The 16,922-nt window shown below is 42.0% G+C and overlaps 1 protein-coding gene and 1 long non-coding RNA gene across 8 annotated transcripts in view; both read right to left on the minus strand.

Moving 5' to 3' along the window:
* Positions 1–15,278, minus strand: part of Rdl (Resistant to dieldrin) — an 81,206-nt gene extending 65,928 nt beyond the window's left edge. For 5 of the 7 annotated variants that reach the window (XM_012377038.2, XM_012377034.2, XM_012377043.2 and 2 more), the window contains exon 1: positions 13,930–15,278. In XM_012377038.2, coding sequence (XP_012232461.1) covers positions 13,930–14,036 — 107 coding nt within the window. In that variant the 5' untranslated portion in view covers positions 14,037–15,278. The remainder of the gene's footprint in view (positions 1–13,929) is intronic. The other 2 variants (XM_067357251.1, XM_067357235.1) reach the window with 2 other exon arrangements.
* Positions 21–13,923, minus strand: LOC137000522 (uncharacterized). Its single transcript, XR_010890783.1, has 2 exons — positions 6,490–13,923; positions 21–6,305 (listed from the first exon to the last, which is right to left on the minus strand). It is a non-coding gene; the product is annotated as an uncharacterized lncRNA (long non-coding RNA).
* Positions 15,279–16,922: the final 1,644 nt, after the last annotated feature.

The following is a 16,922-nucleotide window of genomic DNA, read 5'->3' on the forward strand; positions in this document are numbered from 1 at the left end:
CTTCATTTGACTTGATCGAATTTATTTCTTTTTTTTACTTTACGCTGATACGTATTGTTTCCGCCTTACGAGAGATTACTCTGGTTTTCCTCGGATACGTGGCGTACGTTTCGAATAATGAAAAAGTGAAGTGTGCGCCTCCGTCGAGCTAAAGCCGAATACATTGCGGATACGTTGGAAAATATGAGAAACTCCTCTCGCGTTGCAAATTTGCGCGCGAAACTCAGTTTATACCTTAATTCAACATTCCCTCGTTGCGCACGTATACAACCCTCGGAGTTTTTTTTCCTTGCATATCTTGCCCCTAGATTTCATCCGGCTCATGCGCGCTCGCGATACCTTTTCATCCACTTTCCCCGTCGTCATCATAGATACTTCCGCCCGACGCGCTCGCTCCGCTGCGGATTAAATAAAAATACAACCCCGAAGACGTAATGCACATTGACGCAAGTCGGGGAGTAGAAATCTGCGAAAATGAGGCAATCGCGTGCGCACGGGTGTGCGCGCAAGCGTTGGTATAGCTGCATTTTGCGTGCCTTGTATATCAGGTTTTCCAAGCGCCGAGCACTTTCTTTTTATTATAGAGGGGGCGAACTTAATTTTTTTCTAGATAACTTTATAATTTTTAACATTAAGAATTTAACATGGTTGATTCTCAAATGGAAATTTTGACAAGCTAAAATTTTGAAGTTTAATGGAGAACAATATCGATCTTCCTTGTCGGAATTTAATTAGCTTGAGGAAATTAAGTGCTTCTTTTTATAATATTTAACTAATTAAATTCTGATATCAGAATTGAATATTACATTAGTATATTCTTATTTTTATTTTAATATTTTACAGAAATACGTTTCAATATTTTATTTTTTATAAGTAATTTGTACAATTTTTTAGTCGATTTTAATCTATCAGATTATCAAGACTTAGAAAGAGTAGCCGATAAAATTAAGTAAATTATAAATTCAGGAGTCTAATGTAAAATTATGAATTGCAAATATTAATTTTGTAAGATAAAATTTTAGCCTTAAATGTTAAATCTTTAATTCTGAAACGACTAAGATAGCAAAGTAGATTAGCTTTGTAGAGCTTGCTTCTATTTTGGCTCTATGATCTAAATTGCCGTTTCTGCCGCTTATAACATTAACATAAATGTTTTATAAAACCTTTATTGAAGCTTTACTTATTAATTGGAAAGTGTTGCGCGTCTGTAAAATTATCAATAAAAATATAATGATAAGGAAAGGAAACACGAGATGCATCGAACAACGTATTTTAATTGCGAATGAGTGAAAATTTTAATTGGAAAAGCTTAATTGGTCTTAACCCACTTCAGACGCGAGCACGCTATTGTGTTCATTTTTAGTCGAGAGAACACATACGATACTTGGGACACCTTGTATGTCAATGCTATTTTTGTTCCAGGCATGCGTTAGTGGCGGCGCGACGACGGCGGCGGCGGCGGCGGCGGCAGCGGCGGTGGCGGCGGCGGCGGCAGTAGCGGCTTTAGCGATGTACAAGCCGGGCTCGATAAGAGTGCGCAGGTATAGCAGTTAATTATATCAATGCCCCATTAGCGTGCCAGTATACCGCGTGATTGCAATGGCTTTTTATACACTGGAGGGTTCGCTGTCGGTGCCGGCATCGTCGGTGCTTTTTTCAGCCAGCTATATACACCTTTGCTTGCGAGAGAGGTCCGCGTAAATACAGAGCAGTAATTACGTTCGCCAGGGAAATATTAACAGCTGCCCGCCGAGTTTCATTTAATTATACGATTGCTTAAACTATCGCGAGGGAGGATCTTTTTCGCCTAGGATAAAGATTCTTTTTCGAATATTCGTTGGTCGTTTCTTCGCCGTTGCACCGCCGTCCCGATCAAAGTAACGAACGATGTTAACAGTCGGACGCAATGGCGGCTCTCGAAACCTCATTATCGATTGAATTATGAATTACTAATTGCTAATTACAACTGACACGCTTCGTTTGCGGGCGCGGCCGTAACAATGCGGAAATACGGTCGATAACGTTATAAATATTTTTCATCGACTTGGGACACGTGTCCCAACGCTGATCAGAAATTCATAATGCGCGTTGGAAGAATAAAAGTAAATAACCTTGACACAGGATGCAATCGATGTGTGAAGTTGCGTGGGATATAATCACCGACGCGCTCGAAGATGCGAGATTACGCCGCAATTTTATATTTATAGTTTATGGTTGTTATTGGCGCGACATGAGTGCGATCAGTTAGGAGTAACTCGCAGAGTCACGAATCCATCAAGAAGAACGGCATTTGAACAAATAAAGTGGCATGTCGTATCATAGCACGATGGGCGATGGTTGTTTCATAACATCTCTACGCAACGTATTTCGCGACTACGTTGATAAATATTTTAACAAATTTCATATCGATTTTCATTTAGTTTAGAGCAATATTTGACTACGAAGATTTAAATTATAAAAAGTTGAAAACTGCAGCAAGTTAAAGAATATACAAATAGTGAACAAAATACATCTTCAAAATTTATTTGATTTAATCTTTAGTTTAAAATATAATTTAATATTGCATCACCATAATATTTAACGTCTCAGTTGGAAAACGTTTCAGCAAATGTTTATTAAAGAAAAGTAAGTCAAGATCTGTCGTTAAAATATTTCTTGTTGATGGTAGCACATTAAACGTCCAAGAACGAAAGAACACTCGTTATATGGTGCTCATCATGTCGACATTTATTTTCTTAAGACGGCTGTATGCAAATTCCGGGAGCGGACGGTGATGCAACCTGGTTTTTTGATGCGACGAAAACTGGGCTCCACTTATTGTTCTAGCGTTCGCTTAACTTTTAGACAAATTTCTCAACGCGGCAACCATGACGCATTACCTTAATGCGACCTAGAAAGTTCTTTTATTACGCTTCTATACCGACGTCGGCGTATACACATTCTCTACTCGTATTCGGCATTTCGATGCACATTCATTTACGCGGCAAATACACAGACACGGGCTTCCGATTCTATTCATGCGTTGAATTACAAAACACGTTTTGTCGGTCGGTCGGTTTTTCTGGTTTCTCGTGCTTTTTGTAATTTCGCGAATGCACACACTGCCCGAGGTTGTTTAATTTCGATGCTAGCGGCATTGTAACGAATTAAACAATCGTGATGGTTTAATGATGACCACGCGCAGGAAATTTATAACATTATGACGCTGGATCGCGCTATATATCGCGAAATATAAACATACATTTGATGATACAATCAACCGAGTGGTCAACTTGAAAATGAATTCAACGTATTTGTTTGGTTGTTATAAAATAATATTCCGCAAAACATTCAAAGCTGAAATTTTTCCATTAGAAGAGTAAAAACAAACGATTTATTTGTGTCACAAATTTTCTTTTTAATCTTTCAATCATCATTGATTATTATTAGAGTTACATATTTGAAAATTGCACATCTCAAAATAATTATGAACAATAAGCAAACCGTAGATATTTACGTTGCGTTATGCATTATCGTCGTAGCACAATACGATTAATCAGCATATTCGTATAAAGTAGCATAGACCGCGCTTGTGCTCGCTCGTTCGATGCTCGTCCGATTCGCTGCGTCCTCGAGCCGCTTGGTTCTATCGCCGGCAACGTAGCTCTTTCTCCTTTAAATTCATACACCTGCAGAAGATGCTATTGTACTTTTGTTACCGCTAGTTAGCCCTGGTATGTAGCCCTGACTCGACCTCGGCGCCTCAAGTATTCCGAACGTGTGGCGGCTTTAGTCGCGCGCGGCGCGGCGCGGCGCGGCGGCGAACGGACGATCAAGGACGCAGACGTTAGTCGTCGAGGGTGATGTCCTCGCCATTGATTGGCAGCCCTGGCCGCGCTCTCGTCAAGGTTCTGGCAGATACACGGCCGCGATTGCAGGTTACGCCGGAGGCCGACCCTTCTATTGTCGCGATCGTTGCTTCTCGTCAATAATACTAATGTCGAGGCACAACGAAAGTGCTTTGCCCATTATCGAATTGCCATGTCATCGCGCGAAATTCATAGGTAGGTTTTCTCTCTTTCTTCCATCTTCTTGATCATTACGAGTTCCTTTGGCAAACGTAAATTTTTGGATCAGAGGTAAAATGTTTATTTTAGAAATCGTGTATGTTGAAGTAAAAGTTCAGAAGAGACAATGTGGATTAAGAAACTACATCACAGCACAGTTTCGATATACAAAACAACACATTAATTTGTCTATACACCTATCTATCGCGATGTGGTATTACTTACGAAATGTAGATATGTTTTGTTACTTGATATCTGATGTAGGGAAATCAAGTGGAGAGAACAGATAGAATGGTTGCTTCTGATCGGCGAGGCGTGCCTACCGGACTGTTTGACGTTTCCTTTGAAATGTCGTTTCATTTCCTGCCCATCGGCACCGATGCCATCATTGCGACAGACAGCAGGATGGACGTTGGATCGAGATCGCGACTTTCGGGAATGCACGACACACTGATTCTTTTTTTATACAGACTGGCTCGGATATCGATAACGCGGATTTTTCTTTTTAGTAATGCTTTCAAGCCTTTTTATTATTTAGTTGCACCGTGAATGGAGATATGATATATCGAAGATAAAATCCGTCAACTGTTCAGAAACATAGAAACGTGTTTCTTCGGAGAGAAAGATTCTCTGGCCAGGTGACACCGATGAAAGCTCGGCTAAGGATTATTTGAAACCGACTGGTATTTGTGTCGAAGCATTCCTCAATGAATTGGAGAATTATTTTCGAAGAAGGGTTTCTATTTATTAAGTCGTTATTCACATTTTACTTTATTATGCTATCACTTCGGAGATTTAGACTTTATTACGATTCACTCTTTCCTCGAGGCCTTATCGAATCGCGCTTTATCGAGGTGACTCAATCTTCGATCTGATATAAATTCAGGCAACGGCGGCGTCGGATTGACCGATGGTTCTTACCCGACGTTTAATCTGAGAATACAAATTCGACGGCCGACGAGGGCGAAGATGTTTCTCGATAGGATCTCGCATCGATTGTTGCACGACAGTGCCGTACATCCGCGCGTACAGCACAACATTATGGACGTGGGCCGTTGCGCGGCTCGGTTGACCGAGTTTGCGTCGGTGTTGGAGGTCCCATTGATTTCCTGGCCCATGTCAAGGCTGCACGCGAGAAACCCCCGTTCTCTTCCGACCACCCACAACCGCCGACACAACTCCCTTCGGCCACCCGCGACTGTTTCCCCTTTCTCGTCGACGACGTCGTCGTCTTTTCTCGTCTTCGACCCCGCGCGTACGCCACGCATGCGGCGCGTCGCGAATAGTTAACGACCCGACATTTTTCAACTCGCATCATTAGGAATGGTTTTTACATCGTTTGTCACCCGTGCTCGATGTGAAAGAAAGCTTTTAGGGTTTCAACGCTCCGCCGGGCTGTAATGCCTCTTCGTAGACACTGCGTGCGATGATTATCGCCAACGACGGACAGCGCGATGATAGATTACAAAAGTGTTTGAACTGCACTTATGCGTCGTATATGCATTCGGTAGAAATAATGTTTTCTTTCTTTGTTGCTATTAGCTTAAGCTTTGATATATTCAGTCCGCGCGTATAAATAATGCAGTCTTTTGATGTACATATTAGCACGCTTGTTAAAATAGTTTATTGCAACCCGCATCGTCTCGTCTGCAGCTTGAAAAGCAAATCTTCAAGCATCTATTTGCAAGACTCGCAAGCCCGTATGAGCGCTTGCATTGGTTTTATCCGATTTGTGTCCAATTTGTCACACTAATTTCGTTCCTTTGCTGCAGCTATATTTTCAATTACACAATTAATTGTTTAATTTAAACCGTTAATATTGTTTCAATTTATGCAGTATTTTTTTTTTAACTGAATTTCATCTCTATTGGCTGATTGTGTTTTTCGGCGCTATAAAATATAAAAATAATGTTTCTTTGTATGCACAACAATGCAAACTTGCTTGATATTTTATCTGTTTTCTTGTTTTATCAGCTGCACCAATAGAAATTGTCCGTCTGTCAACAGCGATCCGCGTTCATATCGATCGTTTTTCGTATGCAGTATTATGCAAGAAATGTATCGACATGTCAATTTTTCTGATTTGTGTTTTAGTATTTTTGTTGTTGTTTTCTTTCCGTTTATTTTCTCTAATGGTTGAAAAATATATTCTGGAACTGTTGTTATCAATGTAGCTATTCATTTATCCTCAGCCAGAGTAAAATTCATCTTGTTGACCATCTATTTTGAATTCTCTGATCGACGTATTTTTTTTACTTACTGCAAAAAAATAAGTCAATATTTAAACAAGATAAAATGATTTCGCTAGAGTTAAAAATACGTGCATTGCATTATATTTCTTAAAAATTCTTCGAAAATCTTGTTTGTGTTAATCCTTTCGTTTTGCTTAAGCGATTTTGCATTCAAAAGAGAGAGAAAGAGAGAGATGAACTTGTTAGTTTACCTAGCTATATTGATTTCAGCATTTAACATTGGTTATAACGTTTGCTTACTGCATCGTTCTTGACTATTCTCTGACTTCGTTCCATTCATCCTTGAATGTAGATCGATGCTGACTGAATTTATTCGCGATGCGCCCTACGTATCGTATCATTCATTTATAAATAATTTGATACGCTTTGACCACTTGCATGCATGTCGCGAAAGATATAGATATCTCTCGATCATTCACGTTCGAGAAAATGCTGCAAAAGTGTTGCTATCGAAGCGATTTAATATTTTATTCGTATGTTATCAGTATTCCATTTCAATATTTATCATGCATTCTATTGTCACACTGCTGCACGCTTTTGTTTCACATTTCAGGACTCAGGTTAAATTCTGCTTTAGTAATTAACCGTAACATTTATCAATGTCTCCGTTTTATCGATACCAACAGCCTTACATTGAATTACAATTTAAGCGCAGGCATTTAACTTCGCGTGAGATGTAGACTGTTGTTTTTTTTTTTTTTTTTTTTTGCAATAATGGAATAGATTTAAGGCTTTCGTATTGCATCACGCGACCGTGAGTTCTATTTCTGGACGCATCCTCGAAGGGAAAGAATGGAGCACGTTACGTGTATACGTATGTTGTCATAACTTATCCGCTTTTGCGGCCGTGGCGCGGCCGCCGACGACGTAATAATTTGGTTTGTTTCATTCGCGTTGCGTGGCAGAATCTCCATTATTCGGCGAGTGGTAATTTGAAAGTAATTTGAAAGTACGGCAACTGTCACGGCACGGTCGCGGATTTTGCAACGCGGCGTACGGACGGCGAGGGAGGGCGCACGGGACGGAACAGCCGCATATTAATCGTGACACTCGCCGCGCGGGTGCACGAATTTATGAGCGCAAAAGCCACGAGTTAAAATCCAGAAGCAGACGGGAAAGTCTCCGTATCGCGTGACCGCTCGAGCGACCCTCCATCGTGGTTACTGTCCAAGTACTTTAAACTCTGGCACTAATAACTCCGACCAGCACGCTTGCAGCAGCGTCGTCATGATATTCGCGACAATGCGCTGGTTAGGGATCGACATGCGGAAAGTGTATGAATATAAAGAACTTTTATCGAAAATCACAATCCAACTTCCGCGGAAGATGACAACCGGCGAACATACTGCGAAGAATACGTAAAGTCGCGTGAAAAGTTTGTTCGAAGGCTAAGTATCAAGTACGTTTTCCGTCAAATACTACGCAGGAAAAAGAAACTTTACGGTGCCGTATAATTGGATTTAAGGAAATGGCACATATGGTGGCGTCAGTCGTTCACATATGGAAAGTCATTCGCGATTTATATCCATCATTAAGATAATATTTTATTGTTTTTCAAATAATTTTCAAAGATTTATCGAATCTTCAATATCTTTCGCATTTGCTACAATTTCTTTGCAATTATACATCACTACGCATAATTCTGCATAGTTTATTTTAAAAATATTTTCTTGCATATCAAGTTGTATATTCTTGTAAAAGATGAAACATTGTTGGCAAAACATGTGTTTCTTAATTATGCTAAGTGTACATAGCAGAAGCCTGGGGTAACTATTTGAATATATTGTTGAGCCAATCGAAGAGAGAACGAGTGGATGAAATCATTAGTATCGAGGCTACGGTTTTCTGTATCGCTACCGCGTGGAACATGGCACTTGGTATGCCTAGTGGTAGAGCTCGAGGAACAGTCAGCTGGCTGAATGCTCGGCGCAGCTCAACCGGATATTACAGTTACCGAAGAATATTCGATTTGCAGCTAACTAGATGGGCTCGCTTGTCGATCCCGGATGCCGTTCTCTCGTGTCTTCGTTCGCGCCTCTTCGCTGTCGAGTTTACCGGCCGCCACTCCGATTAAGTTTGAAGTTACTATCGGAAATACGTTTTGTTATGTCACGCCTCGATCTCGTTGAACGTCATAATGTCGTCGATTGAAATATCTATAGCGCGGGTCATGAAGCGGAGTGGCGGAAATAACATTTGTTACGACGCAAACGTGAATTGTATGGATTTTTATTGCAAAATTTAGTGCACGCAGTTTTTCTCGTTCCATGTTTTATTTTTTTTTCTTATGACTTTTTTAAGCAACAGGAACAAAACAGTTTTCAAACTGGGAAAAATCTTAAATTTTGTTACATCGCCTGCGGGGGCTGTCTAAAAATTTTTTTGAAGTCTACGTTTTTTCTTTGTTACCCTTTTTAGCGTATTTGGCAAAAAAATATTCATAACTTTTCTGATATATCAATTGTTTAAAAGTTTTTGTTAAATAATTCGAGTTCTATATTAAACTTATTTTCTTTCTTTCTTGCAAAGCAAAGACCTTTTTCTTTCACAACTGAAAAAATTGTAGTTAAATAGAACGGACCAATGATCATTACGAATCATATGAATCGTGACATAGATTATCCAGGCTTGCACTCCGTATGGTTTCATCAATCACTCGCGTAAGCGCGCATTAATAATCGTTCACTATTAAATATGCATTGGTTGTTTGCGAACGAAGCGTCATTCTCTCTCTGCTCGCCTCTCGCTATTCCGCTGTGCTCGATTTCTGTCGGCCTTTATATGCCAGCTGCCAGTCACTAATTGTTTACGTAATATGCTCTGTCTTTGAAATTGGGACGTGGCGACCATTGATGTTTCTCTACGTCATCAATTTGTATCAATACACCTGTACGTGACATATGATACGTATTTTTCAAGTGAAAAATAAGGGCCATTTTTTTATTATTGGATTAGGAACACAATGTTAATAACAACGTTGCTCATTGTATAAGAATTCTCATGCAGAATCCATCTATTTGTTTTTCATGACGCGATTATTGCGATTATTTTTTGTTTGACAACCGTGTATTGCACGCTGGAAATATCAACACGATGTCTTAATCATCGAACCAGTAACGCAGAAAATTTAACAGTTACTGCCAGGCTTCATATTGGAATGTATGGTAGCATTTCGAAAGAGGAAATGCATTTAAAGCTCCATTACGCGAACATAGGATGCCAGATATCGCGTGGGATCGCGAGCAAGATAAATCTTTTCTGGCCCAAACGGCGGTAATGGAAAAACACTCGGTGGCATCGGCTGTCACTGTTATCCTTCCAACCGATGGCAGTGTTGCCAATGCGGTTGCATAAGTTCAGGTTAGAGTAGATATGCGAGGGAAAACAACAATTCGTTTTGCTACAGAGGTACGCGCGTTCGTACGGAAAATAGGTCAGTCAGAGTCGAATGATTTGGCGCGGTTTTGCTTGTTTCCGCGATGGGCGATGCTCTTGCGATGAAAACACGACGATTCTCGACCGGATGATAATCCGCGATGTTTCCAATTCCGGAAAGTTGCCAAAAGATCCTCCTGTCTACGAGAGTCGCGTCCCGACGTGAGATGTCAGGGATCGATAAGCAGAGCTCTCGGCGAGATACTTGGACAGATATTTTCGACAATAGCTATTAATTATCTCGATGTTACTGCGATTTTTAGCATTTTCTGGAATATCGATTAAAATGAAATTAAATTTGTAACATATTTCTAACAATTGTAACACAAAGATGTCTATTGTCAAATAAGATAATATATAATAATAAACATGATAAAATACGAGGGAATCAAGTCCATTTTTGTTAATTGTTAAAAAATTAGTTGTAAAGTTACAGTTGTTCTAATTATGTGCAAAATGTACACTGTTTTTTAGAGGTGCTATAAATTCTTTTAGTTTAAATTTAAACATTTGCACTTACTTTTGAATTATTCAGTGAATACTGTTCAGTTTTTTCTAATTTATACGTGGATTTAAAAAAGAACTTGGTCCACTTTTTCTCTGAATCTCTTATATGTATATGTATCTATTTTTGGCACATTATGGAGAAAAACTGTGCTCTAAATTTGAAAATTCAAGTCACGTGGAAAATTCTTCAAATAAATTGCTTAAAACTCAAGTTGTGAACATTACGTGTGATATGAACCGTATTTTGTATTTTTACAAAGCTTTTATACAAAGAGAAAAATGAACGCTTTTTTATCATTACAAATGTTTTCGCAAAAGTTGAAGAATATATGATGAATCGCATTGTTATTGACTTTCCATCAGCATTTTCAGTTTCGTTCGCGCACAATCTATCGAGCACAATTTGCATTTTTCTTAACGAATTTTCAACAATTAACAAAAATGGACCTGATTTTATCACATATTTTTGCCGCTGCAAAATAATTGCTATTGAATAGTCAGCTTCAAGTAATAAGACTGTCTTAAGAGCGGCGGAAAGTTCGATGAAGATGGCGCGACGTAATTGGGATTCCGGATCGAGCTTGGTCCGGGTGACCGAGTGAAACAAAAAGGGTGTTCTTCCCGCGGCAGGGAGAAGGGATCCGGTGCGCGCCACCGATCCAAGAGTGGGCGAGGATGGCGACGATCCTAGCCGCGGTGGGTTTGGCGCGGGTGGCGGCGTAGGAGGATTTGGAGCTCCGCCACGTCGGGAGCACCCTCCTGCTCGAGAGCTCTACTGCGATCACCGATACCACACTACAGTGCCTCCGCGGTTGGTACTCGTCGGCGTTTGGAGAAGGCCGGAGAGAAGCGCGGCCCTCTCGAGGAGGAAACAGGTGGAACGACCGAGGCTCCGCTCGCCGGAAGAGCGTAAATATTGATAATCCCTCCGGCTATACATGTAACTACTCGTTTACCACCTTCGTTGAATATAATAGCGCAGCAAATTAAAACTGTTCTGAGACTGGCCGCCTCTCTGATCGATAATACCGTCTGGCGTACTCGAGACGGATCGTCTGAAATTTTTAATATGGGACACCTGGAGAATATAGAATTGATTGAATGGATTCTTATATGTGAACGATGCGCCTTGTTAGACAAATTTAATCGCGGAGAAATACCGATGTTGGCCAATGTCATTGACTATAAGTACTCTACATTCTTGCAGTGATGAAAGTTAAACTTACGTTTCTGTTACCGTTCGTGATTATTCATGATTCTATATTCGTGGACATTGGAATATAAATGCATCTGATTGTGTAGGAGGCCTTCACTGTCTGACCTCGGCGCAGAGACTTGTTTGTATCTTACATTGTTTATTGTAACATCGTAAATGAGAGGGCACTTGTTATTACATTAAGTGTAGTTTTCATTCAGAAAAGTATATCCACGATATGACAATTCAATTTAATACATGACAGATGGATTATTATAAAGCAGCGGATCTTTATTCCATAGAATAAAAATTCTATTTAAAATTTGTCGAAAAATTCAGAAAAATATTCAGGATAAGTTCAAATAGAATGTGCGCGTTATTATTTTTGCAGAGACTGTAAAAGTAATGTTAATTCACTTTATATCTTTAAAAGGATTTTCTACTGAAAATGTCACACGCGATAATATGTTGTATTTACGTTTCGATGTTGAGGACGTTGATGTTTGGAAAACACGACTACGCTTGATCGCATTATAGTAGTGAAGGAACGTTATTGCAGCGGCCAGGGAAAGAGTCCGAGTGTACGCAGCCGTCGGGCGCGAGTACAACGCGTCGAATGTTTCGTGCAAAGTGATCGATAGCGCTGGCTCGTGCTGCAGAAACCTTTGCCGGCTACATTTGCGGATTATTAATACGTGCCACTGGTGAATCGCGATCAACGGATGAGCGAGTGTAGCCAATTCAAGCGTCGACATTGTTTGCGCTTTGTTACCGTTGGTCGCGTCTGCTTCTATTTTTTCTACTCTCTAGTTTTTATCGTTTCGTTTCTGCTTGTCGCGTGTAGTATGACTGTTTTTAATCGATGATAAGTCTTCTACGTGCTTCAAATATTTCCACTAATTGCCGCAAAAGTTAAAACGCTTGAAAAAGTTATTAATAAATGGAATGCAGGATATTTTAATCAATTTAATCGTGTTGCTATATATTCAATTCTTAACTAATATACTAATTTCTACAGAAAAACAGTACGTAAGTTGTCTTTTAGTTAATTTTTATTTTAGTTACTTAGCTTGGTGTTATTATAATATTATGTATATAATTACTTAACGATTTAAGTTTTTTTTTTTTCAATTTACTAGCATAAATTCGAACCATTCATCTACTGAAGTCAAATAATATTGTTATAGTAACTGCGGTATTCACATTTAACTAAAGTAGTAAGAGTTACAGCTCACTACATTGAACTCATTGATCAACTATCGATCTAAAAAATAGCCTGCACATTAAGGCGACTAATGTTAGCACAGCGCAAGATGTGTTACGCTTATTAAAATGCGAGGAGCTTCCTTATCGTCGCCTTGGAGACACGAGGGATGGTGTCATTGTGATCATGGAAAGAGCTTGCGCGCGTGGTGGTGATGAGACATACGCCTGGGCATGCAGCGCGGTTGCATGTATCCGCTCATTTACATGCAATCACGAAGGTGCATCCAGACGGCGGCGAGAGCTACGCGCCGCTCTCATTGTGTGGCGCCCGTTATGTCTCAAAGGCTAAACCTATCTTGTTTGCACTTGATAGTAGGCAGCGGGCAGATTGACGTCAGACATGATCGCGTAATAAAACTTTGTTATTCTCGTCGAAGTGGCATAATGAATGACGCGTATCGTAATAAGGATGCCATTCGTCACTATTTGCCCGACGTAATATTTTTTCAACATCAAAATAGAAGGGCGTCGATTTGTGTTTTGCGAGAGAATATTTTTTAGTCACCGTGGAAGAAATATATAATTTTTTTTTTATACGTAACAAAATATAGGGATTATAGAAGGAAATATTCTCAAGTCTTTTATCATGCTGATGATAACTTTTGATAGAGCAATATGTGAAGAATACTTGGCGTGCTTCAATGCGATATTTCGCGAGAACGTACGAATACAATGCTCCACAAATAAGTTAGGCATTGATCAAATGACATAAAATGCATTTTTACGCTTGCAGCAAAATGTCTCATCAATATTTTCTTTAAATCGAAAAGAATATAAATAGGAAATGTTAATTTTTCTGATATTTAATATCTTTGCATCCTCTTGGTCGTCTCAGCGAGTGTTTCTGATAGATATAAACTTCTACTTCTTTGAAGCTTTTGATACACCCACATTAATTATTTTACTCCCACATGCGTCGAATATTTCCCGAAGAGAGGTTAAGCCGGAGATAACGCTTTGCGAATCGAACGAGACGTCAACAACGCGCTGCCGCGACGTCTCTTGCGAAATCCGATTTCCTAATATCACAGATACGGTACGCGTGATACGTTAAAGACGAGCTACTGGCGAAATTGCAGCGACTTCTAACATATCATTTTCACGACATTCTAAGCAATTTTAACTTGTTTAAAAAAATCGCATGCCAATGAAGAGAGATGAATTCCATCGCCTCTCGCTTTTCGTCTATAAATCTATGTAAATAAGCATGCAAGCACAATTGACTTACGCGGCGTATGCAAACGGCGCGCGATGCGTGACGGGCAGCAAGACGATCGTGGCCGCGAGGAGGACGAAGCTCGCGGAGACGGCGTGGAAGGACCCCATGGTTGTCATTCCCCGGAGTCGCCGGCGGCAGTCCGCGCTCTCTAGGAGACAAGGAACCACGATGCCAGCCCGCCGCTGAGAGACGAGACCGGCGCGAGGACGTGGACGGCGACGAAGGGACCGTCGACGGCTGTCCTGAGGCGTTGCTACCTGGCACGTTGACCCGACGCCTCTCTGCGTGTCGTCCGCGTCTCACCCTCCCTCCCTCCCTCCCGCCCGCCCCACCCTCCTACTCCCGTCTTGCTTCCTCTTCGGGCTCCTCTCCGTGTGCTCTCCGGCTCTCCGCGTTATCTCGATCTTCTGACGACGCTCTCGTCCGATTCACCCCTGTCTCTCGCTTTCTCTCCTTCTCTCTCTCTTCCTCTCTCTCTCTCTCTTTCTCTCTCTCTCTCTCTTTCTCTTTCGGTGTTTTCACTATCACTTACGATCGTTCTTTCGTGAACACTCAAGTGGCGCGACTTGTGGATCGCAATCTCTTGGCACACGGATTAACCCTCGGACGCGCCTTCCTCGTTTCGCGAAGCGCGCCACTCTCGTCTCCGCGCTCCGTCACTCGCGACGAGATCACAACCGGGAAGTCTTGACTTTCAATCGTCTCGCGGTCAAACGGAGACGCGGAATGTAGCCTCGCGAGAATTCTCGCGAAAACGCCGGCGGCGTCTCGCGCGAACTTTCCCTGTTCACGTCTTCCCCGAGCTTCCCGCTCGGCGTCGAGTTTCGTTCGCGATTCCCGCTGCGTTTTCGGTGGCACCGGGATGACACTCGGACGGGGGATACACGGGGGTGTCGATGGAGGAGGGAGACGGCGGCGAGGTTCTCTTCTGGAAGTTGTGCGTCCTTCTCGTGTCGCGTCTCCCTTACAGAAGAGCCGAAGCCTCCTGATCGCCGGCGGTGTCCTGCCGCGAGCTCCGCTTCCGCAGGAACCTTCCTCTCGCGATGGACATCTTTCCCGTCTGCTTCTGTTACCTCTCACGGTCTGCTCCTCTCTCCGGCGCTTTTCTCTCGCTCTCGCTCTCACACTCTCTCTCGCTCTTCTCGCGGGGACACTCGGTCAGCACCCGCGGTACACCGCTACGCGCTCGGGAGTGGCGGCTCTCGCGTCTAGCCCGGCCGTTTCAGCGCGCAGGCGCAATTCCTTCCTTCCTGCCTGTTTGCCTGCCTGCCTGCTGCCTACCTGTCTACCCACCCTCGGCGCTTTTCTCCCTCTTTCCTCCATTTACCCTCTCTCTCAGCTTCTCGCACCCACCCTAACCTGCTTGCCTCGAGCCGACGACTGCCGTCGTGCCTGCACTCGCTGTCACCCTGACTGCCTGATTGTTTCATGAACTTAGCAGTTTTCGTCACCCTGCCTCCCACCATCCCTCTCGTTAAATCTCGCTGCTGCGTGTATATATTGATGCGCAGCGAAAGAAGATCGCGGTTTCCAAACTGTTTTTAAGAAATTGGAACCATATCACGGAATGTTGATGATTTTGTATGACAATTGAGATCGTAATAGAACGTGTTCTGAAATTTCGTAAAGTCATGTAACTAGCGCGACTAAGTATGCGCAATCTACTGCGGATCTTAATTGAAATAATGACCATTGTGATGTTTCAAGTGTGACGGTGTACTACTGAGATACATCGGCGGGACTAAGATACTTGAACCGTGTGATTGCCTATGCCTGTTGTCATTCAGTCTGATTGTGTCGTAAACTTGATTTTCATCTCCTTTTATCTGTTGCTCTTTCATTTGATCTTGCTAATGTCTGCGTGTATATTTACGTGCTATAAGAACGTATTATATTCACCATCATCTCTCTTGTAGCGGATCGGGATCGCATTACGGGAGCGTAAATTCCTTCGCAATTGAGATGTTACTATCGTAGAGTGCTGCTTTCAATAGCTGATAGGATTACATAATTGTTACACGTTAAGCGAGTACGTGCATACCAATTGAGACGATGACTGAAATTTGGAGTGCTGTAATATACAGACGAATTGTTGCTCTAATTCCATGGATTTAATCGCGTGGGCGATTATGCTCTCTTTCGTGCTTAAACAATCGCACGAAAGATTGAATTGATCCTCTACGTTTCGTATTCTCCGATTAACCCGCCCACACCTGTTCGCACGAAACGACGACGATTATCGTCGGCTGTCCGCACCGTCGATTATTCCGACGATTTAACCGCTCGATTTTTATTATTCCACGGTTAATTAAGTCGTCGTGTTTAGGCTGCGAAAAACGCATCCCCTTTCACGTTCCGCATTATTGCATTCCGCATCAAATGGCCGTGCTTTTATCGCATCATTCGTTTTTTATTTATTTTCTCGCGTAACCACGTTATCCATTCAACCTTACTTTACACACTTACTTTACACACTTTTTCCATCTATTGCAGCTTACTTCTCCGGCATAGAATTCAATTTGGAGCTATCAAGAAGCGTATCGATACTCGTTGCTCTCCCGATTGCGTGCGGTTTCGTGTCGGAACGCGTTCGGATGTGAAAGGGCGAGGGTGCACGCCAGCGATGTATAAAAGAGCGAAAAGAAATGCAACAAAGACATTCCATTTGCCGATGTGCGCGGCAGCGTTGCTTCGTGAAAAATATCCGGCCGCAAGTATTCAAGAATACGTGCGCGTACTCTGCTCACGCTTTGAAGCATGACGACTACGACGCACATCAAAAGGCACATGATGATACTTTCGCGATAGAGATACGTACGTAATGGCAATGCGTATATACGTGCGTGCTACGCCGATCCTCGCGTCCGTTAGAGCGGATATAACGCGGATCATAACGTGGCGACGAACATACATCCTTTCCGCTTGCGCGACTTTGAATCAAACTCTCGAGTTGCGGGGTAAACTTTGTATACGCAGTTCAAATGCGAGTTTGCGTTCTCCAT

Source organism: Linepithema humile, chromosome 1 (assembly GCF_040581485.1).
Source record: "Linepithema humile isolate Giens D197 chromosome 1, Lhum_UNIL_v1.0, whole genome shotgun sequence".
NCBI lineage: Eukaryota > Metazoa > Arthropoda > Insecta > Hymenoptera > Formicidae > Linepithema > Linepithema humile.